Raw genomic sequence first — 25,115 nt, 5'->3', positions numbered from 1 at the left:
ACATTTTCAGCCCAATTTCTTCCCAGGAATTGTCTCCGGCTGGCTTGTTTATGTAAACAGCAGTTAATGGTTTTAGTGCTTTGCTGGAGCTCAGGGAGCACAGTCTGGGTCCCAGAGAAACGGCCCGGAGTGAAAGCAAAGCGCTCGAGTTACATGAGTTGATAGCTGTGTGTAACCCAACAGAAATATACTGGCGCTTTCTGTATGTCCTTATTTCATGACGACCTGCTTATGCACAGGCTCGCGTCTTCATACCCACTTGCCTGAATGTGATGGACTTGGATGGATATTTGTATTAAGATGCATGCAGCCCTTTCCTTAGACTCTCTGCTGCAGATGAATGGTGGTCCTTGTCACCTAATTGTACCGCACTATCTTGAGAATGCATGAGATTCTATGTGTACCACACTATGGTGCTGATACCTGTTTGTTGGTTTGTTTAATTGCATGTACTGTAGGAATGCATTTCAAGAAATCGATGAACCAAGCTAGTGCCTGAAATAATGTGCACCTCCAAAATGCTCTACATTTACTTCTGAACATAATAAAATAACTGCAGCATCAACCTGCATTTTAAATAAAGAAAAACGAAGGGGTTAAATGTGCATATTACTATGAAGAACATCGGTTTTGAGCAATTCACAGAGTTCCTGCTGGATTTATCTCCCCTCTCAAACACATTTTTGATATTAAACTTTCCTAGACTGTTGACTCCAACACCAGACTGGAATCCTGCTATTTATTTACAAAATCAGACTTTAATAAATGCCACTCTTTCAGCGATAAACAAAGGGAAGCAGTGTGTATAGTGGCTCAGGATTTCAAACAGAGCTGTGCTGAACCCACCTGGGTTTGATCTAGGCACAGACAGCGCGTAGGACTCGCACAATGTATTAACCAGGCTCACTCAATGTTCCTCTCTACCGACAAGTCTGCAACGCCTCTGTCTGCAAATTAGAACCCAATTACTTTCCAAAAGCAACACTTAATTGTCAGATAAATTGCAATTACTGTGTTGTGCTCAGTCAGCAGGCTCAAAGCCTGGGGGGTCACACCTACGCTGCTTCATTGTAAGAACAACACGATTAGAAAATCCATTAGCACTCCGGGGATGTGTGGGCATGTCTCTAACCATGACCAAGTCTGTTATTATCTAAATGAGGACTGAACCTAGACCCCCTTGAATACTCTACATCTACGGCAGCTACCCTGGATGCACGTCTTCCAGTTTTGCGGTGCAGCCTGTTTTGATTCAAGTCTGTTGCTCGCTGACACTGTGGAATTGAAACTGTGCCTAAAATCTATGTTGTAGATGGGTCATACATTTTACAATATGTGGATTTTTATTTTTAGCAACATCTTAGAAATATATATGAGTCTATAAAGAAATTGCTGGCTCTAGGAGTTTGCTATTGAAATAAGGGACAGACGTATCATTTTAAAAAGAGCTGACGACAGTATCCTATTTTTCACCTGTCCTTAGATATATAAAGATGGCTAGTTTAAATAGCAAACGCTCAGAGCCAGCAATTTCTTTAAAGGCTCATAAAGTTCTATCTAATGAGTTCAACTAAAGGCCATGGTCTGCTGTAGGAGGGCAGCTATTTTGGAAACGAAAAATAGGTAAGGTAGTCAATATTTGTTCTTCTTTTCCTTAATTGGATTTCTGCTCCAAGGTTGCGCTCCAGCATAGCATATTCCCCATTACTGCGTCATGAATTCAAGCATGAAAATGTCAAGGCTAGTGTAACAGCTGGGTTAGAGGGTAATAGCACTGGCATTACTATCCAGGGAGTGCCTTGCTGCTTCTAGTGAGCCGTGTTCTACTGGCGACTCAGCTGTAGCCTTGTTAAAAAAGTCAAGAGAAACATTATTTAGTGAAAATACCAGCCTAACCCTGAATAAATACATGCACGCAATGTGTTGTTGTGTACCAGCCTAATGGTCCATCACATAAATATGGTCAAAACAAAAGTGTGTGTATATTAGGGGTGTGCCGAGTACCAAGTAAAAGCAAGCATTTATAATGACTTACACAAGTACATAGTGAATATAGTTCGGGTTTGATCGTGAGGCCTTGCTTGGGTGGATCATAATAAAGGGAGCTGTGATTTTGCTGCAGGGCTCTTTGGTAAATCAATGATATAACATTTTGTTTGCTTTTAATATTCCTGTTGTATGGTTTCAGGTATTTGGTGCTGCACAATGGAAATCACCCCAAACAGGAGAATCTATCCCTTCAGAACCGTAGAGAGTCCCGGGAATCTTGCTTCTGATCCGAAGAGAGAGAGGCATATGGAACCTGGGAACAGGGATGCACACAGAGGATGAGGCAGGGCTTGGTGCCACCGGATTGGAATCGCTTGTCCATAACACCAACTTAATTACCACAGCAGTGACTTCATTTGGGAGAGTTTGGAAAATCCTGTTTGGGAGTCAGTGGCTGATTGACTAGTAACAAAAAAGAAAGTCTGTTCTAAGCTCTCTCTCGCTCTCTCTTTGTATCATTATCATCCTCAAAGGTGCACTGGGCATTAACCAAACATTGCCAAAGCTATTAAATATATAATGTCAGGTTTGCAGACTATTGAAACTACAGTTTGCCAAAATCCTAAGAATTTAGGTTTCTCTCTGGAAGGAGTTTGAAAGGAAAGCACAGAAAACAAGCTGACAATAGTAATGACACTAATTACAACGTAATGATTAACAAGCACTGTACGATGAGTGTTACCGCAGGTATTGCATTTCAGATTAAGCTTAATATAATATTATTAAGGATTTGTTGCGGGTGTAGTTAGGTTTACAAATATATTTTTATGAGTTAAATGCAGATGTCTCAGATTTCTAAGAATCTGTCCAGAGCCAAAAAGTTGGAAGCTAAACTTGGCCGTGTTAATGCAAGTTTGTCTTGGGCAAAAATACACAAAACAGAATAGTATTATACACAAGAAAAGGCATTTCATTCTTCATTATTCTTCTGTCGCTCTCTCTATCAAACACACACATCACAAAGAAATGAGTGAAATCCAAAACTGGGTAGACTTGTGACTTTATAAGCACACGATTGAATCACGTGCTTTGGAAACAGGAGTCTTGGATCAAAGTTAATTTCTCTTTACCATGTTCATGCAGCTCCCCTTGAAAGCCCATTCAGATATGCAAAACTCCATCATGCTTGGTTTGAGCTCATAAAGAACTGAAGCTCAGTCGAGTGGGTTCAGTGTTTTCTCAGTCGCTGTTGGCGTGACACACATCAACACAGCATTAGAACCGGACAGGAGGTGAAAGAGCCTGAACTCCTGGGACCTGCCCCGGATTACTCCTCTATAAGAACCATCTTCACCACCGCACTGTGGAAACCAACAACGGGAAACTGATGTTGAAAGAATCGTGAACTTGAGCGTTGCTGTTCGTTTTGTTTTGTTTTGTTTGTTTGTTTCAGGTGGTTGTGTTGCTCGCTTATGTTTTTGGTGGTTGCTGGTTCAACATGTCAGTGATGTGTTTCTGTTTGTCTGTTTGTTTGTTTGTTTTGAAACTCCTTCCTGGTCAATGCTCTTTTACCACTGACTCAAAGACTATCCAGCCAGTTTCAGATGGTAATATTGCTGATCAGATAACAGAGAGGCACAGGAGTTTTGCATGGGCACTCATTAGTTGGTTTGTAATCCTCTCCATGGGACAGGTTTCCTCTCAGCAGGTGCTGCTAGCAGTATACACCAGTAAGAATTCAGCACACAGCGCTGAGTGCCTTACCACTGCTCAGTGCAGAAACAGAGAGATTGTACACCAAACGTTATGGGATATCTACATGAAGTATTGGTGGTTGCAATCATTCTCAACAGTTCTATGTTCTGATGCTTCAATCCTATTTGAATATGACGTTCCACTTTCTGACAGAAGCATTGTATTTTGTAATTGGTAACTGATGATCATGTGTCACCTCCTGACTTTTGTCCCCCACCGCTGGTGAAATGTACAGTTAAACACACACACACACACACTTCCATACACACACACACACGTTGCTCAAAACCGTGCATGCTGCTGCAAGAAGGCAGAATCGCTGGCTATGCTTGCAGTGGGATATGCTAAAATAATTTATAATTGTAAGGAAAAATAATAATACCAGGGCTTTCCTCACTTGTTAAATAATTTGATGTATTATGATAATGTGTGATGATGGATACAATATACAGTATGCACTTTAAAGCAGAACAGCCCCCTAATCGCCGTTAATCAGTGAACACAGTAAACAGCCCTGTCATTTGAGTCCTGTTTATTAAACCCCATAGCAATCCCTTCAGAGGCAGCAAGCACTACAAATGGATTATCCGGTGCACTCCGGTTATCTCAGAGCACACAATGAATAAGGGGATAGCTTTGATCTTCTCACACACTATCATAACCATACACGGCTTGTCAATGCACATTAAACATGTGGGACTGCCTGCTACACTACATCACTGACTTCCAGCACTGCTCTATCTAAATTGATGATGATATTCCATTTCAAATCCCCAGCGCTCACAGTTATTTATTTCAAGATGGTGACTGGAATATTAAACACACTGGAGTTCAGAATCCCAAATTATTGTATTATGTGAATACAAACTCTGAACTGAGTATAAACCAAATATGAACAATTAACAAAAAGATTGATTACATGATTTAAGTTTGACTAAGTTTGTAACCAGATTGCAGCCTTGAAGTGATGGGTGTGATCCAACGTGATGCTTGGAGAATGTTTGAAGTGGGCGACCCCTCTATACAGCTTTCCTCTTGTATCGTTTTAGACTGATAGCCTCTCCTGTTCTTTCCTCAGTCAGTCGGAGCTGTATTCACAATGATAAGCCCGGTCAGGTCAGTCAGTTGTGTTGCTGATTGACGGATCAGTCCACTAAAGCTCTACTGTGTGACCTAACAGATACCAAAGAGAGGAGGCACCCATCGTGAGGCTGGAGTAGTTCTATGATGGGAGCTAAACTGGGCACAGACTGCGTGTAAACATTACAGCATGCTGACCTTATATCCTAACCTTACATCAGCCTCCTGACCCCACAGCTAGATCTTAAAACAAGGACCCTTCATGCTGAACACTCAAAAACAGCTACGGTTTCCCTGAGCCATTATCTTGCAGCACAGCAAACAAGCTCCTCAAGCCTGCATCCAGTGCCCTAACCAACGAGCCACTCACCAACACTACAGAGGATGAACCCATGGCACAAACACATTGTAAATCTATAAATATTGCACAGGATTATGTTTAGTTTTGTAAGTCTTCAGTATTTATTTTGATATGATGGGTATTTTCATGTTAGGCTTCTCATTCAAGGAGCTAAGTGTATTTACTTTTTTTCTGTTGCTATGTGACAACTATAAATAAACAAAAATAAGAACAAGATGTTAAAAAGCCTATGTGTGTGTCTGGCTTTTGATGTACAAAATACAATCCAATACGGTTTGGTATAAGCTACTTACTCTTCAAGTAAAGGTATACAGATAAAAGGGCTTTTATTTTTCTAGGGAACCCAACCTCAGAGAACATCCGTTTCTTGTACTGTTCTTACAGATACAGACAGTATGAATAGGGGTGCTGGAGTGGGTTTTTTTTTCATTTTGAAGGTTCTTTACATTTCCACCCACCCATACACTCAACGAATCACGGGTGACGTTACTGAACTGTAATTGAGTCAATTAATTCATCAAGTTTATTGTTCCTGCAATTTCTGAAGTACATAATAGGGTTAGCGGAATTCATTAGCGTAATCCTAACATTATTAAAGATTTGTCATCCATGATGTCATTTAAATGCAGTAGAATATCTGAGAACTGAGCATGCTGATGAAGGTGAATATCTGTATGAGTCTTCACAGGGTCTTTCAGGGGTGACTTCCACTGTGACTGAGCTTCCTCAGAGGAAAACGCCAGCATTGCTGTGTTTTTATGTAAGTTCACAGCTGCGCTGTTTATCAGACAAGGTCGTTTCAAATCTCAGAGGGGGAAGACAGAAGAAAGATAGCTCCATAAATTCTCATTTATAAAACAACGATACTTGTGTTATTAGAGTTATAAGGTTTGTTGATTATTTATAAGGAATAACAGCTTATTACAATAATATCTCAAAGACACATGCCGGTAGCACTTTAGTTTAGGGGTCTGTTATAAAGTGATTATAAACCATAGCAACAAAAAAGTGTATAATAACTGTATTGTAAAAGCAAAGCAGCCCCATACACTTGGTGAGAGAGACATGTAAAGACAGACAGGCATAGAAAGTATAACGGATACTTAAAGTAAAGTGGTACCCACGCAGCTACGTGTATGAACATGAAGTTATTAATCATGTAATAACGCTGTGTATAACGTTCTTATAGCATGCTACAGCAAAAACGAATTAGTTTTAACTAAACACGTTTATAGATTGTGAATGGCTTGGTTACATGTTTCTTAACTCTAGTCTGTTATTATATATCTGTCTTATATTGTAAACAACATGCTTTATAACATGTTTATAGCTGCATTATTGGCGGATCCTTAAACTAAATTGTTGCCTGAAATATTACTCTGAGAAGGGACCAGTTTCAGTTCCCAGTTTCATGTAAAATGGGAAGTTGTCCAAACATGATCTGTGTGGTTGAAGTACGAAGCCTCTAAACCCTGTGGAACATTGAGCATGGGTAATACAAAATGATGACTAAAGAAGAAGAAGAAGAAGAAGAAGAAGAAGAAGAAGAAGAAGAAGAAGAAGAAGAAGAATTCATCAGACATGACATACATGGGAGACTATAAGCACTTTGCACAGTAACTAACACCAGTATTGCACTGCGGGTCACCTGCCCCACAGTAAGCGGTTCACGATATCAGTTCTCACATTGCCAACCCTAATCCTGCACTTTGCATAGCGTTCAATTGAGCAGCAGTTTGAGGCATGATATGACGACACACTCTCACGATCCACAGAAAGCTGTGAATTCAGAACAAGCGGCTTCTGTTCATCTTTGGCTTTCTTACTGCTAGTTTAACTTGTATTTATTCATCATAGTTTGTTCATTGCATTCATACCTATCCTAGGAGTCAAACAGTGGAATAAAACTAATCTTCACACCGGCTTCTTGTTTCACTGGCAGGCAGAACCCTGGAACACTAGAAAAAGGGAATTCGCATCGATTACAGGCTATTGACGGTAGAAAGGAACCGAAAGGGAGGAATCTGGGGAGAGCTGATAATAAGAGAATTAGCTCGGCAGCCATTGTCATTCATTACATGATATTAAAAAGGAAAGATTTGGAGCAGCTGAGGAAATTAAATCTGTGGTATTTCCTTGTCTGGTAGTCATTAGAAAACAATCTCTGTCAATTATTTTAATTAGCTCTAATTGTGCAGAAGGACGCTGGTTAATTCCGGGATCCAATTGTTACAAAAAAAAAAAGAAAAAAGTGTGGTTATTGTGGTTATTTTGTTTGGCTGTTATTTTTCATAAAATGAATTGCTAAGAAATCTTGAGAGCATTCTCACTGATGCCCATATGTTTGGATTACATTGTCCATTGACCGGGTCTATACATTTTTTTTTTTTTTTTTTAAGTTGCAAATTCCTTCTGTGAGTTTATTTATTTGTTCTCTGCTCTGTAGATTAGAGACAAAACCTCGTCTAGGCAAACCATCAAGAGCCTTGGAGTTCATTCCTGAAATTCCAGAGATTCTGGAGGTTCCAATCCTTGTCTTCAATGGTCTCCTATTTGGAGGTGTCTGTGTCTGTCTGTTTGACTGTGCATCTTTGCCAACCCTATATATATATATATATATATATATATATATATATATATATATATATATATATATATATGTGTGTGTGTACCCTGCTGCTGCAGTGGAAACCCCTTCTCCTGACTGAATTAAAGAACACTCTCTGTGCCCCTGTGAGAAGCCAACACTAAGCTGTTTGTAACGTCATCTCAGCGATGGAGCTCTTTCTAATGCTATCAGACATACAGCAGGTGTTGCTGCCCACCCCATGACAGTGTAGGTGGTCCTGGAATCTGCAGATGCAAAATAAGAACACCTCAGTGTCTCTCTTAGTCAGTCAGCCTCCAGTTCCGTCTCTTTGAGAAACAGGATCCCAGATTTAAACCACGTCAAGGGGCTGATGGTGCAAGTGGAGAAACAGCAGGAAAAGTGCCTCCAGATTTAGTTTTATTAAAAACAATAGAAGCATTATCCTGTTGTTAAAACATTCATGGCAATGCTGTATTGGTAAGAGGATCAGTTTTGTATTTATTTATACATGTCTTCTTCTTTTGTGTTTAGTCTCAACTGTCCCACTCGCCACTCCCAGGCTGCTTGGCTGTGCTGCCTCTGGGATGAGAAACACATTATCCAGGGAACTGTGCTTCAGTAGACAGCACTTTGAGGATTAGCGTCTGTAAACCCAAGAATTACAAGGTGCTTTTTGTTCAAAACTCTCACCCATCTGTCTTCCATTATGGTCTTTGGTTGTGTTTAGGCTAAAGGGGTGGCTTCTGAGATCTGAGACCCAAGAGGGTATCCGCAGCCACAGGCATGTTCACAGTCTGCTAGAGAAACAGGTAGCGGTGTAGCAATGAGGCTGGGAAGAGGAATAACCTATAGTAGAAAATGTAGAGAGGAAAAAGACAACCAAAATGTAGGTGGTATAACCTTTGAAATAACAATTGTAAAAAAATAGCCAAGCGTGTGGTGGACTCATTACATCAGTGTTGCTCCATAAAGTACCTGTCAGAACTGCAAGGTGCTAATTGCTAGAGAAGAGCCAGAGAGGCAGTCATCAAAGTGACACTGACTGGATTGAGGAGCTAGAAAAGAAAAGCCTCAGGTGCAGCTGCTACATTAATGTACAGCCGTGCTGCTTAGTGCAGTTCCTCTGGAAATTAATATATAGACCTAAACTACACAGAGACAGGCAGGGGCTTGTGTAACAGGGCAGAGGCTGGGAGTGAACCAGCGACCCCACGCACCACAAGCAAGCATCTTAACCACAATACAAAAGAGCTGGGCTCGTCTGCATTGGTGGTTTTAGAGCTTTTAACCTCATCTCGTCTCAGCGACGGCGGACAGGACAGAATCCGTAACGGCGGTGTATCACACAACACTGCCCGCTCCTCTTGCCGGTCTCAGCTGAGGGCTGTCTGCTTGGCTTATCTCTCTCTGGCAGGCTGCTGGCAGTGAGCTCCAGCTCGTGCAGTTTGAGTGAAATCTCTCGCTAATAGCCAAGGCCCCAGGCTGGAGCAGAGGCCTCTGCTGGTGTCAGCTGTGGGATACTGAACCCCACTGTGAACTGAGGGTGTGAGTTGAATGGATTTAGGGTCATGGGACTGGGGGTGTAATTAGGAAGGGTACCATGAGAGAGTCCAGGCTTTGGAGTCACAGGATTGTGAGGTCACATACTGAACTTCTCTCTAGGAGGGTGCAGTAGTTGTATTCTGGTCTATGGTTAAATGGTGCAGTAGTTGTATTCTGGTCTATGGTTAAATGGTGCAGTAGTTGTATTCTGGTCTATGGTTAAATGGTGCAGTAGTTGTATTCTGGTCTATGGTTAAATGGTACAGTAGTTGTATTCTGGTCTATGGTTAAATGGTGCAGTAGTTGTATTCTGGTCTATGGTTAAATGTTCTACTCCAACATCAGAAAAGTAGGTGTCAGTTCCACATAATGCATTAGTGGCTAATGGCCAATCAGAGGCGACCTGCTAGCCTGTGGTAAAACGCATGCAATGACTGATACAGATGACAAAGCGTAAAGAGGTTCGGAATGGGAAGAGAAAGACGGAGAAGGGAAAACAGTGCAGCAGGAACGGGAACTCAGACAGGACTGATAACATAGCCAGGCTGCTTGGCAGCAAGCAGCTCCCACCAAATTAAAAGAATATGAGCAAATAAATAATCTGCCAGTGGCTCTGATTGCACCATTGATGAAGTCTTACATGGCTGCCAGGAGAAGTGCCGAACGTTGATGAAGCATGTGTCGAAGCGGATGAATATTTTTAATACCTGTGGCAAAGCCCCAGGGCTGGCAGCTCTGAAACTAGGCACAGGACACTATAGGAAACCACGTCAATTAACCATCACAGTGTTTGGCATGACCTACTGAGGCATCAAACAAAGCCGTTCCAAAGCTACGAAAGATTAACCCATGAAAGCAGATTTGAAGGAGCTTGTTATTTCAACATTGAAAAGAATTTTGAAAAATAAGAATCTGAATAAGTTCTTACAGTATGCAAACAAGACCTGTTCTTGCAAACTTACAATGATGAATTCCATTTAGTAATGGCATTGGGACATCCAGCAACAGAGCTGGAAAGAGATCTTTATTGTGTAAATAACACATCATTAAATGGAATGAGAGCTAGCCCGGGATCTTGTGTTTTACACAGGGGACCCCTATGAGTTGCCATGCTTTCATCTCTTTCATCTCCATGCATTACAGTGTGTGTGCTGGCGTCCTGTAGCTTCCACAGTAATGAGAATGCGGTCTGACTACAGAATTCTGGTTTGACAAGATTCTAACAAGAGCAGCAATTAACCTTTTAAAGGTCAGGCATTGCTAAAAACCTCATTTAAAAAGAAAAGATACCTTTCAGGGTAGACTGCTTTAAAAAAAAAAAGGCATGGGTTCACCGCCATGCCTTGTGTTGTGCACATCACAGTTTATCAAGGAGTTCACATTCCCTCCAGCACTGCTGATGCTGTGATTAAAGTAAAGGGTTTGGGGATGGGAATCGAACAGCAAAACAAGCAGCATTGCATTGAGAAATAAATTGCCGCGTTTTGTTTTTTGTAACACTGCTGTTCTGTAATCCTTTAAGCCAATATATCTGTGTTCTTTTTTGGTTTAAATTACTTTGATTTAAATCCGCCATATCATATGCTACTAAGCTCTGTGTGAGATGAGGCGTGAGATATAACTTGTAGGTAGGTTGTCTTGCTGTCTACAGGAAGCATTGGGTTTGCTCCACTGAGCGGATTACTGGACTACACCGTGCAACAGCAACAGGAATCCAAGGAAAGGGTTAAGTGTGTGTGCTTTTTTCTCTTTTTTTTATCAAGTTGGGTTTACAGAAAGTGGACGTTGTCATTTATTGCTCTCCCTGCACAGCATCTCAGAGCAATTCTTTTCAATTTAGTTCAATTTATATCTCTGCTCCCTTGGGCCCAGGGCAGATGTCACTGAAGGATGACAGGTGAATAAGCCGGTTAAATCCTCTGGCTGGTTTACTGTTGACATTGATAGTGAAGTGTGAGAAACTCGCAGAAAAGGCAATTAGAAGTTTTCAGGCTCCTGACAATTATTTGGAGGTGGTGTGTTGGTTGGCAAACAATTAACTTCATCTCTAGATACTAGTACACAAGTACTCCTTATATAACTGAACTTAATTGTATTGATTTGTACACGGGAATGGCTTGTGCATGTGCGTGAGTGTGTGTGTGTGTCTGTGTGTGTCTGTGTGTGTGCGTGTGTGTACACGTGTGCGTGCCTGTGCGTGCCTGTGCATATGTGCACGTGTTAGCGTGCGTGCGTGGGTGTGTGTGTCGGTGCAGTGAACTAAGCTCAAAAGACTAAATGCTTGTAAAAGTGTGTGTTTTTCTGTTATAAATAAACTTTATTTTTAATGTAAGTTTGGCAGGGATGGGGTTAAAATACCCAAACTTCATTGCAGCAAGATTAAAAAAGACATTTGGGGGCTCCCGAGTGGCGCATCCGATAAAGGCAGTCCGCGTGGAGTGCAGGATGCGCCCTATAGACTGGACATCGCCGATTCGAGTCCAGGCTATTCCATTGCCGACCGTGGACGGAAGCTCCCAGAGGACGGCGCACAATTGGCCAAGCGCCGTCCCGGGAGGAGGGGGTTTAGGTCGGCCAGGGTGTCCTCGGCTCACCGCGCACCAGTGACCCCTGTAGTCTGGCCGGGAGCCTGCAGGCTTGCCTGTAAGCTGCCCGGATCTGCGTTGTCCTCCGACGCTGTAGTTCCGAGGTGGCTGCATGGTGAGTCTGCATTGTGAAAAGAAGCGGTCGGAGGGCAGCGTGTGTTCGTCTTCGCCGCTCCCAAGTCAGCGCAGGGGTGGTAGCGGTGAGCCGAGCTTAAAATAATAACTGGATATTCTGAATTGGGAGAAAATAATTGGCGACTGCTAAATTTAAAAAAAAAAAAAAAAAACATTTTATAGACTGCAAAATACTTGGGTTTAAAACGGTTACATTGGCTTGGATTTTGTGAGCGCCATGATGAAGTCATGTTGAAAGGGTTCCATTGTATTACCTTCGATAATTAACTCACATAAGTCAGGCCTTTTGATTACAGCACAGTATTAAATGGGGCCATTAATCTTCCTGCCAGTGCCAGAGACTCTCTCATAGTGACCCTGTGAAATGGGAAGATAAGCCATCACATGAAGCTGGCACTCATCTTGTCTTGCTTGTGATTCTCATTCTCCACAGGAAAGGAAGTCACATTTCTGTGGCGTGCATGACCTGATTCAATCACATGCACGGGAGGACAATGGAGCAAAATGAAACGGGATGTAGGGGAGGTGAGCCTCGTTCATCCACAGTTAACTTGAATGGAGCTTCGTTCTTTATAATACATCATCTTTGGATGTGCAAACATGACAGCAATATCATGCAAGAAGGCACTACAGCAGCATTATAAGTACTGGTCTATTGAGCTACTATGCTGAACACTGATTATATCGGAGAAGTTTAGGCATCTCTTAATACTGCTCAAATTCTCTATATAATGTGAGCCCTGTTGCCCCGTATCCTTACCTACTCAATATAATGAAGGAAACAGAATTGAGCTACCGAAACATGGGATTACAGCGACACCTACTGGACCCACAGGGAAATAACTATTGTTTTAATGCTGCGTGGTAATTTCACGCTTTCTAAATAAGTGATTTTTAAAAATGAACTGCTAGTATTATTGTCTGTTTTTATATTAAAAGCACATGTGACCGCTATACCAGAGTTTTTATTAAGAGTCATTCCAAGTTCCTAAAGAAAAAAAAAAGAAAAAACTATATATATATATATATATATATATATATATATATATATATATATATATATATATATATATATATATACACACTGCTTTAATATGTTTGTACAATTGTACTCAGTGGCACTGGAACCGTTTTTAAAGTGGGGGTGCTGCAAGCCATTGAACAAAACTGTAACCCCTGTATATGATGGAATCCGTGCAAAGCCAGCACCCCTAGTTCCAGCGCCCTTTATTGTATGAAACACGTTGCAACAAGTGCATCACTCACCATACCGGTCTACTGTGAGACGAGGATAAGAAACGCTACAGTAAATCCACTCTCTGACACGTGACAGCAGGGCTTTAACGAGGTGACGTCAAGAACACTTATGTGCTCGTTTTTGATTGGTCAACTCCGACTACTACCAGTTCCAATCAACATAACATTCCCTGCTACAACACATACTGCAAGGTCTACATATACCATTGAGATCTGCCTACGAAGATCACAGTTATATCTTATTCGAAAATAATTATATATATGTGTGTGTGTGTGTGTGTTCATATTATTTAATAGAGTTATAGAAGCTATGTCCTTGTGTTCTGACTCTAAACATATAAAAGTACAGCACTAGCATCGCTGTAATCCGTCTCCAGGAAGCACCGTGTGTGTTTTGAACCGTTACTGGTGCAACACCAGGAAGCAGGAAGACGAGTCCATACCAGGGAAAGATGGCGTTTGAAAAGAGCAGCATTGCAGTTATGTCGCGGCTCCGAGGTGTCCGGTCTTGGAAGACTGAGACATTCTGCCGATTTTTCAGCCTGTTTTTGCTTTTGGGGTGCCTCCCAGTCTCTCTGGTCCAGGCCGATATAACAGACGGCAACACCGAACACTTGAAGCGGGAGCACTCGCTCATCAAACCATACCAGGGTGAATAACTTTATTTATAACGCTGTTGTTGTTCTTGTACTGTCGGTAGCGCATGCAGTTACGTTAGTAGTGTTCTTGTCGTGTTATTTTAGCTGTCTATCTTCGCAGTTACACTGAACATATTAATTTCCTACACTATGTGCACTATGCGTCACACACAGGTCCGTGATGCAGCGTGCTTCGCTAGTTAGGGGCACCCATGCAGTGTCTTGTTGCAATTACTGCCTATCTGAAGAGTTAAACCCCTCCGGGTAGGCAGTTGTGGAACGGTTCCTGTTGATCTTCGTTATTGTGTTTTATTTTCTCACCTTCGGTACTGTTTTGTTAAGTTAAACTATGCGCTCTAACGGGAGTTGATACGGTTGGCTCAGATTTCATCAGTTTTTTTTTAATTCAGTAAAATCATACATAGTTTGCAGCGTAAATACGCTCAACCCGTTAAGAGAGAAATTCAAGGTCGTTAAGTGTTTTATGTCTTCGGTTTTTGTATGATTATCAGTTCATTTCTAATTCCAAGACTGTGTAAACATACATGTCTGAAAATATTCTTTTAAGTCTGTCTTCCAAGACCAGCTCCACGTATTGCAACTCGCATCTGATCAAGCCTTTTGAAACACCGGGTGCATATTTCAAAGCACAGAATACAGTATTTCATAGAGGCTTCAATTTAATAACTTAAAGTTGTAAGTATAGCAGATAATGCAAACATTTCCCTGCCTACTTGGCAAACAGGAACTGCTTTGTTTGCTTAAGAAGATGTCACTTTCTATCCCTTGCAGCCCCCCCTTGTGGCTTTCACTGGGAGTGTTTTCACCCGTGTACTGGCTGTTTGAGCAGGTGCTGTGCTTGACTGGGTCAGTAACGCTAGTAACACTGAAACAAAACCCTTGCGTTCTGTCTGCGTCCTGTAGGTGTAGGGACAAGTTCAACTCCTCTGTGGGATTTTGGAGGCAGCACACTGTTGACCAGCCAGTACGTCCGACTGACCCCTGATGAGAGAAGCAAACAGGGGTCCATTTGGAACAGAGTGGTGAGTGTTTCACAGCCAGTGAGAGAGAGAGAGTGTGGTTTGGTATAATCTGTGTTCAGCTGGAGTTTTATAATGCCATGTGGTTCTCTGCCTGTCATCTGTTGTATTTTCAAAACTCATCTGAATTTCTTAGAGGCCAAGCTGATGTATTGTTTATAGATGCAGATTATACTTTAAAATAAATAAAGGAATTGCTATCCAGTGCTGCACGTTCTCTCATTTCAAGCTGCCACTAATACAGAAGTGAGGCAGATTGACATTTTCAGTCCTGCAGTAAGATGATGTGTTTGAAAGCAGAGGCTGTGACCTCCACGTGCTGGAGGCAGCATCTGCAGCAGCGCACTTTATTCCGGTACGTTCAGAGTTTAACCGTTCGCCTCTAGAGTTTGAACTGTGATTCTCTCTCTGCAGCCGTGTTTCCTGAAGGACTGGGAGTTGCACGTCCAGTTCAAAATCCATGGGTCAGGAAGGAAGAATCTGCATGGAGATGGAATTGGCATCTGGTACACAAAAGAGAAGCTACAACCTGGTATACAGTTTATATTCTCAGATGAGCTGGCGTGTGTGTATTTATCAGAATAAGAAACTTCACTGTCATGTAAAAATCAGGCAGGAAAATGCTGCAGGACAGTGAAGTGCTCAGAGTCATTGCACAGTACACTTGTGTGCTTTGTTATGTGAAGCTGAGTGTTCAGAGTCATTGCACAGTACACTTGTGTGCTTTATGTGAAGCTGTGTGTTCAGAGTCATTGCACAGTACATTTGTGTGCTTTATTTGAAGCTGAGTGTTCAGAGTCCTTGCACAGTACACTTGTGTGCTTTATGTGAAGCTGAGTGTTCAGAGTCCTTGCACAGTACACTTGTGTGCTTTGTTATGGTCAGTTGGTAACTTGCTGGATTACATTTTTTTTCTACTCTTCTGCAAATATATAGATAATATAGTATAGATAAGAACTGAAAGTATGGTCAGACCTATAATATGGGATGGCCAGCCTGTATAGTGACCATGCTGGTGAATCCTATCAGTGGTTAATTAGCAGGTTTGACTGTAAGCAACATGGCTAATATAAATACTGTACAGCAGCTTGATTCATTTTGGATTGCTACTTCTACTGCCCCCCGGCCCCCTCTTAACCCGCAGTAGCTCTTGGCTTCTCTCAAACCCTGTTTCTGCCTTCACGCAGGGTCTGTCTTCGGAAGTCAGGATCATTTCGTTGGACTGGGCATTTTTGTGGATACTTTCCGCAATGAACTCCAAGGAATGGATGTAAGTGCGTCTGAGGCCTTCATTTAATGATGCAAGTTCTCTCTCCGCAGGGCCTGTGTTTGGAAGCAAAGATAACTTTCTTGGGCTGGCCATTTTTATAGACACGTACCCCAATGATGAGTCTTCTGAAGTGAGTGACTGCTCAAGGTTTTTTTTAAGGGTTTAATTTAAAGCACATTGGATTCAGAGCACCAGACACAAATGGCTGGGGATGGAAAGAGGATTCAGGGCTCATGTATTACGGTTAGACCATAATACATTTTTCAGTGATCAGTTCTTCACATGTGCAGTTCTGTGACAGTTCCCCAGTCACAGCATAGAGTTGTCATTTCCGAAGCACCCCTCTGACTGGATTGAAGGTGTCCCTGCTGCTGCTGGTCTGTGCTTTGCTAGAGTTGCACATGTCGGGTTTTGTTTTATAGAAATGCAAGTAGTGCATGAGGCCCAGTACACATGAATCTGTGTATTGTGACCTGAATCCATTGAACAGCTCCACACTGTGGTTGCTAAACTAACCCCACACTCACACCCTTTTAGTTCTGCATGTTGCATGTTTAGTACTCGCCACAAGCTGAGAACGCTCATAGGACACGATGTCCTGCACTGCATTCTGCAGAAGCCATTCAAGTCACTAAACACTTGCTTACTGCTGCTTTTTTATTTATAGAAAGCTGTTTTTGGTTGATGTTATGAAATGTATGGATTCGCGAACTATGGGAATCAATACATTTGGCATCTACTTAAAAAAAATGAAATAAAGTATTATAACTTTTGTATAGATGACGGTGATTTTCAGAACAGCAACACGTTCACCTGAAGGGGACAGTTAGTTAGCATCAAAGACGTGGAGACGTGTTCTTGTTTTGGAAGAGGGATTTTTTTTCCACGGGTAAAACGATGGGTTCATTGGTTACGTCCAGGGATAAAAGGATGGTTATAGGCTTGGTGCCTCGTATTGATTGAATTATGGTCTTGTTTTTTTTTAAACCCCATTTCCTCCACTACAGCGTTCATTCCCTTATATATCTGCCATGATAAATAATGGATCCCTGGTTTATGACCACGGGAAGGATGGGCGCCCAACTGAGCTGGGGGGGTGTTCGGCAGAGGTCCGTAACAAGGACCACGATACCTACCTGGCTGTTCGCTACTCCAAGGGCAGGCTGACGGTAAGAACCAGAGGCACCTACCCAGCTTCTATACAAGTTTGTTTCTGTGCAAAGTCAAGTTAAAACAAAAAAGATACGATGAAAAGGTTACTAACCAAAGCGTTTCTCCACCTCATTTAGGTTCTTATACTTTTACCTTGTTAATCTGTGCACAGCTAGGCTTCAGATAGATAGATCTATCTCTATGTCCGTGGGTGTACAGCATTGTATCAAGGCTTTAGGGTATATTTCTGGGTGTAGCCTGTGATGCTGAATCTTGTATTGGACTTTTGTTAAGGAAGTAAGTTGATTTCTGTTCACCTGCTCAGGTTATGATTGATGTTGAAGACCGCAACGAATGGAAGGAATGTTTCGATGTCTCAGGAGTTCGACTCCCCACTGGATACTTATTTGGGTCGTCTGCGGCTACAGGTGACCTTGCAGGTGAGTCAGCATGCCTGGGTCTGTCCGTGACCCTGCCGTCCCCCTGAAACACAGCTCCTGCATTGCAGAGAGCAAAGCGCTTTCCAGTGCTCTGAAAACACTCCTGCTTTACAGCAAAGTATAAAACCTCTCGCTAGTGTTTCTTCCCCAAGTCAAGCGCAAAGAATAAAGGACTGCAAATCTGACGTGTTGTGTGTGTTTGATTTCTAGATAACCATGACATCCTCTCAATGAAGGTGTACCAGCTGATGGTGGAGCACACCCCTGAGGAGGACAGCATGGACTGGACCAAAATAGAGCCCAGCGTCAGCCTGCTCAAATCACCCAAAGGTAAGATGTGGACCAGGGGTGTCCCATCCCGGTCCTGGAGGGCCATTCCACTCAAGGTTTAACAGCTCAAATGAGGTCATGAAGTACCGCAGAGTCTGGAACAGCTTAGGAACAAAGCCCAGGAGTGGAACGGTTAACTCTGGCCGTAGTCCACTATATACATGGTTGACTCTGGACATAGTCCACTGTATACACTTTATCTCTGGAGTGAAAGTTACATTTACCAGCCAGGCTACTTGGTGTAGAGTGAAATGGTGAAGAAAGATAAACCCCTCCACCTCCGGCTCCTCTTTCATTATGCTGCTTGTGTTTCAGACAACATCGACGACCCGACTGGTAATTTCCGAAGCTCCCCTCTGACTGGGTGGAAGGTGTTCCTGCTGCTGCTCTGCTCTTTGCTTGGCATCATCGTCTGTGCGGTCGTGGGCGCCGTAGTCTTCCAGAAGCGCCAGGAGAGAAACAAGCGTTTTTATTGAACAGGAAAACAATCCATGCGATTTTGTTTAACGTAAGATCGTTTTCTAATGTTCATATGGTAGGACATGCTCTCTTAAACAGCAGCCTCGTGACAGCATAAAGAAAGAATCGGCGATAATCTGGGTCTGAACAAGCGTAATATTTTCTGTTCAATGAAGTGTCATTAGGTAGTACTGGTTCTCTACTCTTATTTTTGATTTACTATGACAAGTAGTAAAACACATATTCAGTCCTGCTTTCTCCCCCCTTTGCTAAACAGTAAGCCTGTGGTGTGTCCTGTACAGTGAACTGCTAGCAGTTTTATTTCTTCATACCAATGATGTTTTGACTTTAGTTTGAAGTTTATTTTGTTGTTTGTAATTTCCTTATTGTGCACTCTGTCTATCTTTTTGCTTACAGGTGTGTGACCATTTTCAAAACTCATTTTTTAAGCATTCTCAGTGCGCATTGTTTTTAAATTTGCAAAACTCGTTCCAAGAGTTGAAACAGATTCCATGTGTTTGTGTGTGTGATGGTCATATTCTTGTTCACGTTGCCTTTTGCAACCCAAGCTTCAAAGCCCGTATTCTTGACTGTCGTTTCAAATAGTCATTTGTCTTCCAATGTGAAATCAAACAAGTTTTCTCTGAGAGACATAAATCTGCCGTTCAGAAAGAAACGCACAGTGAGGCAGTTGTAATAGTTTTCGTCTGAACAGCAAAATAAAATTGGAAAAACAAGTTCAAGGTAACCAATGTTTTTTTGGGGGGGTTTTTTGTGTGTGTACTGAAGCTAAATGAAAATACAGAATCTTCAGATGGATAGTTTACTATGATTTATACAGCAATTGGTTACTCTGAATTGCCTGTAGAGAAATCAGAGGTGTTGAGCTTTTAATGTTTCAGTGTACTTTAATATCATCCTTTTGTCGGCTTAGTTCCTAGTAAAGGTTCAGAAAGAGAACATGGGTATCTGATGGTGGAGGGGTATTAGTTCTCTGCGTGGGATTATCCTCAAAAAGAAATGATTGGAAATCCTTACAGAAGAGGAGATCGATACATTTCTGTAGAAAAAAAAGAATAATTCAGGGCTCAGAATGAACAGTGTGTCTCTCTTAAGTATTTTAATGCAGTCAAGTTGTGCCAAAAGGCGGTTTTCATTGTATTGTGGAAACTAGTCAAGTGCATGTTGTTGGGTATCATTTAGCCAGTGTTTGACAGCATATTCCAGTGTAGAAAAGCTGCAAACCATCTGCTATCCCCGATTAGCACTAATCTTGGATTCCTTACCTGAAATAACATTAGGTTGTCCTAGGCTAGTGCTAGTCAGTGTCTGTGAAACCAGCCTTTTATCACCTTATCCCTCTCAACCTGAAATGCTATTATTGCACCAGAGTCTGCTTTATCCCCCCACTTCACCATACAAACTGAACTAAATACATTTCCAGGAAATTAAATTGGCCCTAGTGAATGCACTAATAATGATAATAATAATAATAGTCATACATTTAGAGGAGGCATTGTAAAATGGATTGGACAGTCACACGTGGGGCTGATTGCCACAGCGAGCATTGCATGCAATGGTTTGTGATTCTTGGTGATTTACTTGCATGTCTTTAATGTGTGCATACTCTGCAGGGTTATTACAACCTTGCATGTCTGTTCGTGTTAGCTAAAGTTGATCTGGACAGCAGAGGCAGCCATTGCTGCCAATTCTTCATTCTGAGCCCTGCAGAGAAGGAATAAAGGGTGGAAAGTGTGTGTTCATGCTAACTTTAATGCAGCGGGACGGAGACTTTGTGTGTGGTCCTGGAGTAATTAAAGGTGATTCTAGTTATGTCCTTTTGTCCTTGTCTTCATTTATTAATAAAACACAGCAGTAAAATGGGTGCAGTGCACACAGAGACACAAACAACACTAAGCATGCACCTGGAAATACATTGTAAATCCTCTGGCCAGTATTGCAGAATATTGGTTCCTTTTTAAAAGCACTTCAACTCAATCATCATATCATTCATTACAAAAATAATAAACAAATCTATTTTGCAAATAAAATGCAATCCACAGGACAGACAGTATTTGTAAATTATATTTGCAAATGCTACACATCTGATTGTATCGTTTGTAATCCTGATCATGAATCATCGGGAGCCTATCTGACACGTTTACTTCTGCTCTCCCTTTCGACAGAGTGTGCGGGATGGGCTTCGGTGTGTTAAAACTACACCTCCCACAATCCAGCGCTACTAGTTCCGCCGCTGCTGATTGGGCAGTGCGGTGCGAGCGGTTACGTGGCACTGTTTTTCTTGCGCAGACTCCTCGGCAGTGCCTGTTTCTTTTAATTCCCGGTTGTAAAAATGGAGGCGGTTAGGACGATGAAGCTGTGCGGGCTGTCTGTTTTGTTGCTGAACGTTTTCTTTAGTTTAACTTCTGCCCTGTATTTTCACATCGGGGAGACGGAGAAGAAATGTTTTATCGAGGAGATACCGGACGAGACCATGGTTATAGGTAACATAACGTTTTCATCTTAAAACATTGAAATACCGAAGCACGTCCAGCACGCAATCCTGGACCGGTATGCAGATTAACCTCTAAAACTACGAGGGTTTTTTTTTGTTTTGAAGCATGTAGAAATCCTGTAAAAGTAATCAAAACAAATAACTTTGGTGGCAGGACAGTTCAACTAATTCACCGTTTGTTCTGTCAGCTTCCCGGAATCGATTGCTCGACTATCTGTAATTGAAATGGTTTAGAGAGTCGGCTGATTTGCAGATCGATTACCTATTTCTGTGTTTTATTGTAAAGCCATATCTGATGTTTACTTTTCCCTTTTCAAAAGTGATTACTGTAGTGCTGCTTTTGTGGAACAGGGAGTTATTTCCGGTGTGTCACCGTTTGTAAGTGACATAGGCGGAAACACTATAGGGGACATGCTGATGTGACAATATAGTTTTAAAAGACAAACGGCCAGTCGTTCACCATCTGCTTATTCGTTAATATATTACCTGGAGAATAGTCACAATATATACCCAACTGTTAGCTTCACCACATTGCCAAATATACTTATATTCTTTACAGTACTGAGAAAATATCTGTCAACACTAACGTATGCTACCAAGTCGTTGCAACAAGATCATGAATGCGTGTCCACCGAAAACAAATGACACGTTTGATCTAAGGCAGCATCGCTGGGAAAGAGAGGCTTGAAACGTTTACAATACAAAAACATTGTTTATTTTTTTCTTCTGCAGTCCAGGCACAGTGCAGATCAGTCATTTTAAATGCAGTCTTGCGTAGTTTAGAACTGCTGTGTAGATCAAGACAGCAGGTTATTTATTTTATTGATTTGTGTTGCAGTTAACAGCAGGGTGCATTGTAAATGTCATTGTGTGTTTGTTTTGTAGGAAACTACCGAACGCAGCTCTTTGACAAGCAGAGGGAAGAGTACATGCCTGCCACTCCCGGGCTCGGGATGTTTGTGGAAGTGAAAGACCCAGATGACAAGGTACTGCTGTCCCTTCATTGGAAATACCAACGTGAGAAAGCAGCCAGGCTAGTCTAATTCCAGCACAGCTTATCCTGTGTGTAGATCTCATATCCCACACATCTGCTAACATGGCATGGCTCTAATTGGCCAATGGGTAGGGGGAACTTCACCATTTCCTTATATATATATATATATATATATATATATATATATATATATATATATATATATATATATATATAATATATATATATATATATATATATATAATATATATATATATATTATATATATATATATAAATGTTTTTTTCCCTTCCTTTGCTACAGGTGATCATGTCCAGACAGTATGGCTCAGAAGGACGATTCACATTCACCTCCCATACGCCTGGAGAGCATCAGATCTGCCTGCACTCCAACTCCTCCAAGTTCGCCCTCTTTGCCGGAGGCATGCTGGTAGGAATGGCTGGGGGTTATTCTAGTTCCGGATGGGGTTTGTTGCTGCTGCCCTGCTGCTGTTAAAGCTCTGTTGGGTTTGTTTCATTCCAGAGAGTCCACCTCGATATCCAGGTTGGGGAACATGCCACCAACTACGCAGAGATCGCAGCAAAGGATAAACTGACTGAGCTGCAGCTGCGAGTGCGTCAGCTAATGGAGCAGGTGGACCAGATCCAGAAAGAGCAGGACTACCAGAGGGTGAGAGCAAGAGAGAGAGTGCTGCACTCCTTATTGGGTGTGATGATACGTATCGTGATATGCAGGTCGCATTCCACTAAGTATCGCGATGCATGTGATAGCCATGATTGGCTGCAGGTATGATGCATGATAAGATCAAAGGATCATTTAACGATGGCCTGTTTTGTTAAAGGAAACACATTAAATGATGGGAGGGTATGTATTCATGCCAGCTATAAAATATATTCCTCATTCATGAATCATTTGGTGAACTGCAATGAGCTCTGTTGTGTTTTTATTCTTGTGTCCCGATACATACTTCTCTTACGATATGATGTATCATGTAAAGAGAGTATCCCCATCCATCAGTGTGCTTGTGTGACTCCAGTCATTTAATCCTGGTGACTGCATGGCAATGAAAAGGGCTCAACCCGGTTTTGCAGGAGAGAACTGGCTCTCGGGAGCAGTGTTTGAGCACAAAAGCCTGAAACGACTTCACACCATGACAGAGCCACGTGCCTGCTGTTCCCTTTGAACAGACAGCGACGTGATTGTTTCGTGAGGGTGCGCAGTGCTGAGGAGTAAAGAGGTGCTTCTGTTTCCTTGCAGTACCGTGAGGAGCGCTTCCGGCAGACCAGCGAGAGCACCAACCAGCGGGTCCTGTGGTGGTCCATCGTGCAGACCCTGATCCTCGTCGTCATCGGCTTCTGGCAGATGAAGCACCTCAAGAGCTTCTTCGAAGCCAAGAAGCTCGTCTAGAGCTCCCTCCCTCTGATTTATATACAATGCAGTATGACAACAGCAAAACAGACTCCTTGTCTGTGCGCCCCTTGAAAAACATTGAAGTACAGAGTGGGGAGATAACGTTTGAAATGCAAGGAATTTGTTGGTTTAAATTTCTTTTACTGTTGTAATTTTAAAGAAAAAACAAAAACAGTTTGTAGTCTTGAGTGATGCACTGTCTTGGCAAGATGTCCTTTAATAAGTTTAAGTTTATATGAAGAGTTTTGCAGTTAAGTGTCCTGAACAACAACTCATGAAAGTAATTACAAATCATAGTATTGTACTTAACAAATTCTTTGCCGTCTTTGAAAGGTTATCTGCTTATAATGTAAGAGATTTTTTAGATTTAACAAAAAAAAAAAAAAAAACTCGAAACAAAGTTTAGTGCAGTACCAGCTTTCAATGGAAAGGGTCGGTTTATAATTTTATTTTTTCTGGGAGGGGTGGCGGGAGGGACTGACTTATTTAAGCCCCAAACCAATCTGTTTTAGAGGCCAAAACTCTTACTAAAAACCAACCCGTTCCATCAGTTTAATGTGTTTGAGTTGAAACTTCCCCATGAGTGGCCTCTCTTATTGCATCGGCGTGCTGCTCGTAACACAAAGGACCGTATGACTTCACAGCTTCTGGGAGATCCCTTCAGTAATGTTGCTGGCACATGCATGTACACACCACGTGTGCCTGCTTTTGGAATTCTCTTTCAATTCTAAGTTGCTGTACAGTCTGTTAAGCTGGGCTGTGACCCTGCTGGAATAAAAACTAAGGATTTTAGTGGAAGCCTCTATTTTGGTTTGTCTCGCCTCCCCTCCCCTGTAAGTATTTTTTTTTTTCTGTGTGTGTCACTCAAGTCTGGTCGTGGATGTTGCAAAGGAAATGCAACCTGCTTTTCTGGAGGCCTGTAACAGTTTTCTGCATCATGTATGTTTGCATTTTAATAACTGACTAGCTTTTCCTAATTGAGTTCACTGGGTTCCACAGGGAGTCCCGTTAAATGCGCTGTGGTTGCCTGCTTCTGTGTGTGTAACCACCTCGTGTGGTCTTTATAAGGTATCGGAATAACAAAAAGGATTGCACTGTTATTGGGGCAGGACACTGTATAGAAAGCTCACCACTGCTTCCTCCCCTGTTTGAAATTAAAATGACACTGGAATATCGCTGTGGTCCAGCTGTTGAATGTGGCAGGTATAATGCTTCATGTTCTGGCAGCAGCATGCACAGAGAGAAGGGGATCCCCTGCCAGCACAGCTGCTGACTTCAATGCCTGTTGTTTTTGAGCCCTCTGTCAGCACACAGCAAAGGGTGAAAATGTTGGATGTGAGATTTTTCTATTGAACCGTTTTTTTAGGGTTTCTGTTACTGAGAATTCTTCATGCCATATTACAGTTTTACAAATAAACATGCGTCTCTCTGTTGTCTTTCTTCGTTTGGTGTGTTTTAATGTTGAAATGTGCAAAGTTAGGGTCTCTACTAAGGATTACATGTTTACTCATTGTCTTGTATATCATTTAGTAATGCTTTCTGTTCATTAACTGACCTGCAAAAGTGTCTCTGA

The 25,115-nt window shown here is 41.9% G+C and overlaps 3 protein-coding genes across 5 annotated transcripts in view; all 3 read left to right on the top strand.

Moving 5' to 3' along the window:
* The window catches only part of LOC117413069 (5-hydroxytryptamine receptor 4-like), a 62,035-nt gene extending 56,622 nt beyond the window's left edge, over window positions 1-5,413 (top strand). For both annotated transcript variants that reach the window (XM_034021805.3, XM_058997182.1), the window contains one exon: window positions 2,189-5,413. In XM_034021805.3, coding sequence (XP_033877696.3) covers window positions 2,189-2,276 — 88 coding nt within the window. In that variant the 3' untranslated portion in view covers window positions 2,277-5,413. The remainder of the gene's footprint in view (window positions 1-2,188) is intronic.
* Window positions 5,414-13,580: 8,167 nt separating this feature from the next.
* Window positions 13,581-20,456, top strand: LOC117431814 (vesicular integral-membrane protein VIP36-like). Of its 2 annotated transcripts, none has more exons than XM_034908776.2 (8): window positions 13,581-13,945; window positions 14,857-14,975; window positions 15,387-15,504; window positions 16,160-16,242; window positions 17,250-17,411; window positions 17,720-17,834; window positions 18,045-18,164; window positions 18,480-20,456. In XM_034908776.2, the coding sequence occupies exons 1-8, from the start codon at window positions 13,747-13,749 to the stop codon at window positions 18,638-18,640; spliced, it is 1,077 nt and encodes a 358-aa protein (XP_034764667.2). In that variant the 5' UTR covers window positions 13,581-13,746; the 3' UTR covers window positions 18,641-20,456. The 2 variants fall into 2 exon arrangements, with proteins under 2 accessions (XP_034764667.2, XP_034764668.2); XM_034908777.2 differs by lacking the exon at window positions 16,160-16,242 and adding an exon at window positions 16,293-16,372 and having other exon boundaries at window positions 13,584-13,945.
* Window positions 20,457-20,922: 466 nt separating this feature from the next.
* Window positions 20,923-24,978, top strand: LOC117413014 (transmembrane emp24 domain-containing protein 9-like). The gene is made up of 5 exons (XM_058997181.1): window positions 20,923-21,127; window positions 22,024-22,124; window positions 22,436-22,561; window positions 22,655-22,801; window positions 23,390-24,978. The coding sequence occupies exons 1-5, from the start codon at window positions 20,977-20,979 to the stop codon at window positions 23,537-23,539; spliced, it is 675 nt and encodes a 224-aa protein (XP_058853164.1). The 5' UTR covers window positions 20,923-20,976; the 3' UTR covers window positions 23,540-24,978.
* Window positions 24,979-25,115: the final 137 nt, after the last annotated feature.

Source organism: Acipenser ruthenus, chromosome 23 (assembly GCF_902713425.1).
Source record: "Acipenser ruthenus chromosome 23, fAciRut3.2 maternal haplotype, whole genome shotgun sequence".
Taxonomy (NCBI): domain Eukaryota; kingdom Metazoa; phylum Chordata; class Actinopteri; order Acipenseriformes; family Acipenseridae; genus Acipenser; species Acipenser ruthenus.
This window is presented reverse-complemented; position numbering and strand designations above follow the sequence as displayed.

Coding starts and splice junctions, on each gene's coding strand:
- LOC117413014 (XM_058997181.1), top strand. CDS start 20,977: ATGGAGGCGGTTAGGACGATGAAGCTGTGCGGGCTGTCTGTTTTGTTG. Junction 21,128..22,023: donor GGACGAGACCATGGTTATAG/GTAACATAACGT, acceptor TTTGTTTTGTAG/GAAACTACCGAACGCAGCTC. Junction 22,802..23,389: donor AAGAGCAGGACTACCAGAGG/GTGAGAGCAAGA, acceptor GTTTCCTTGCAG/TACCGTGAGGAGCGCTTCCG.
- LOC117431814 (XM_034908776.2), top strand. CDS start 13,747: ATGGCGTTTGAAAAGAGCAGCATTGCAGTTATGTCGCGGCTCCGAGGT. Junction 14,976..15,386: donor GGTCCATTTGGAACAGAGTG/GTGAGTGTTTCA, acceptor CTCTCTCTGCAG/CCGTGTTTCCTGAAGGACTG. Junction 18,165..18,479: donor CCTGCTCAAATCACCCAAAG/GTAAGATGTGGA, acceptor CTTGTGTTTCAG/ACAACATCGACGACCCGACT.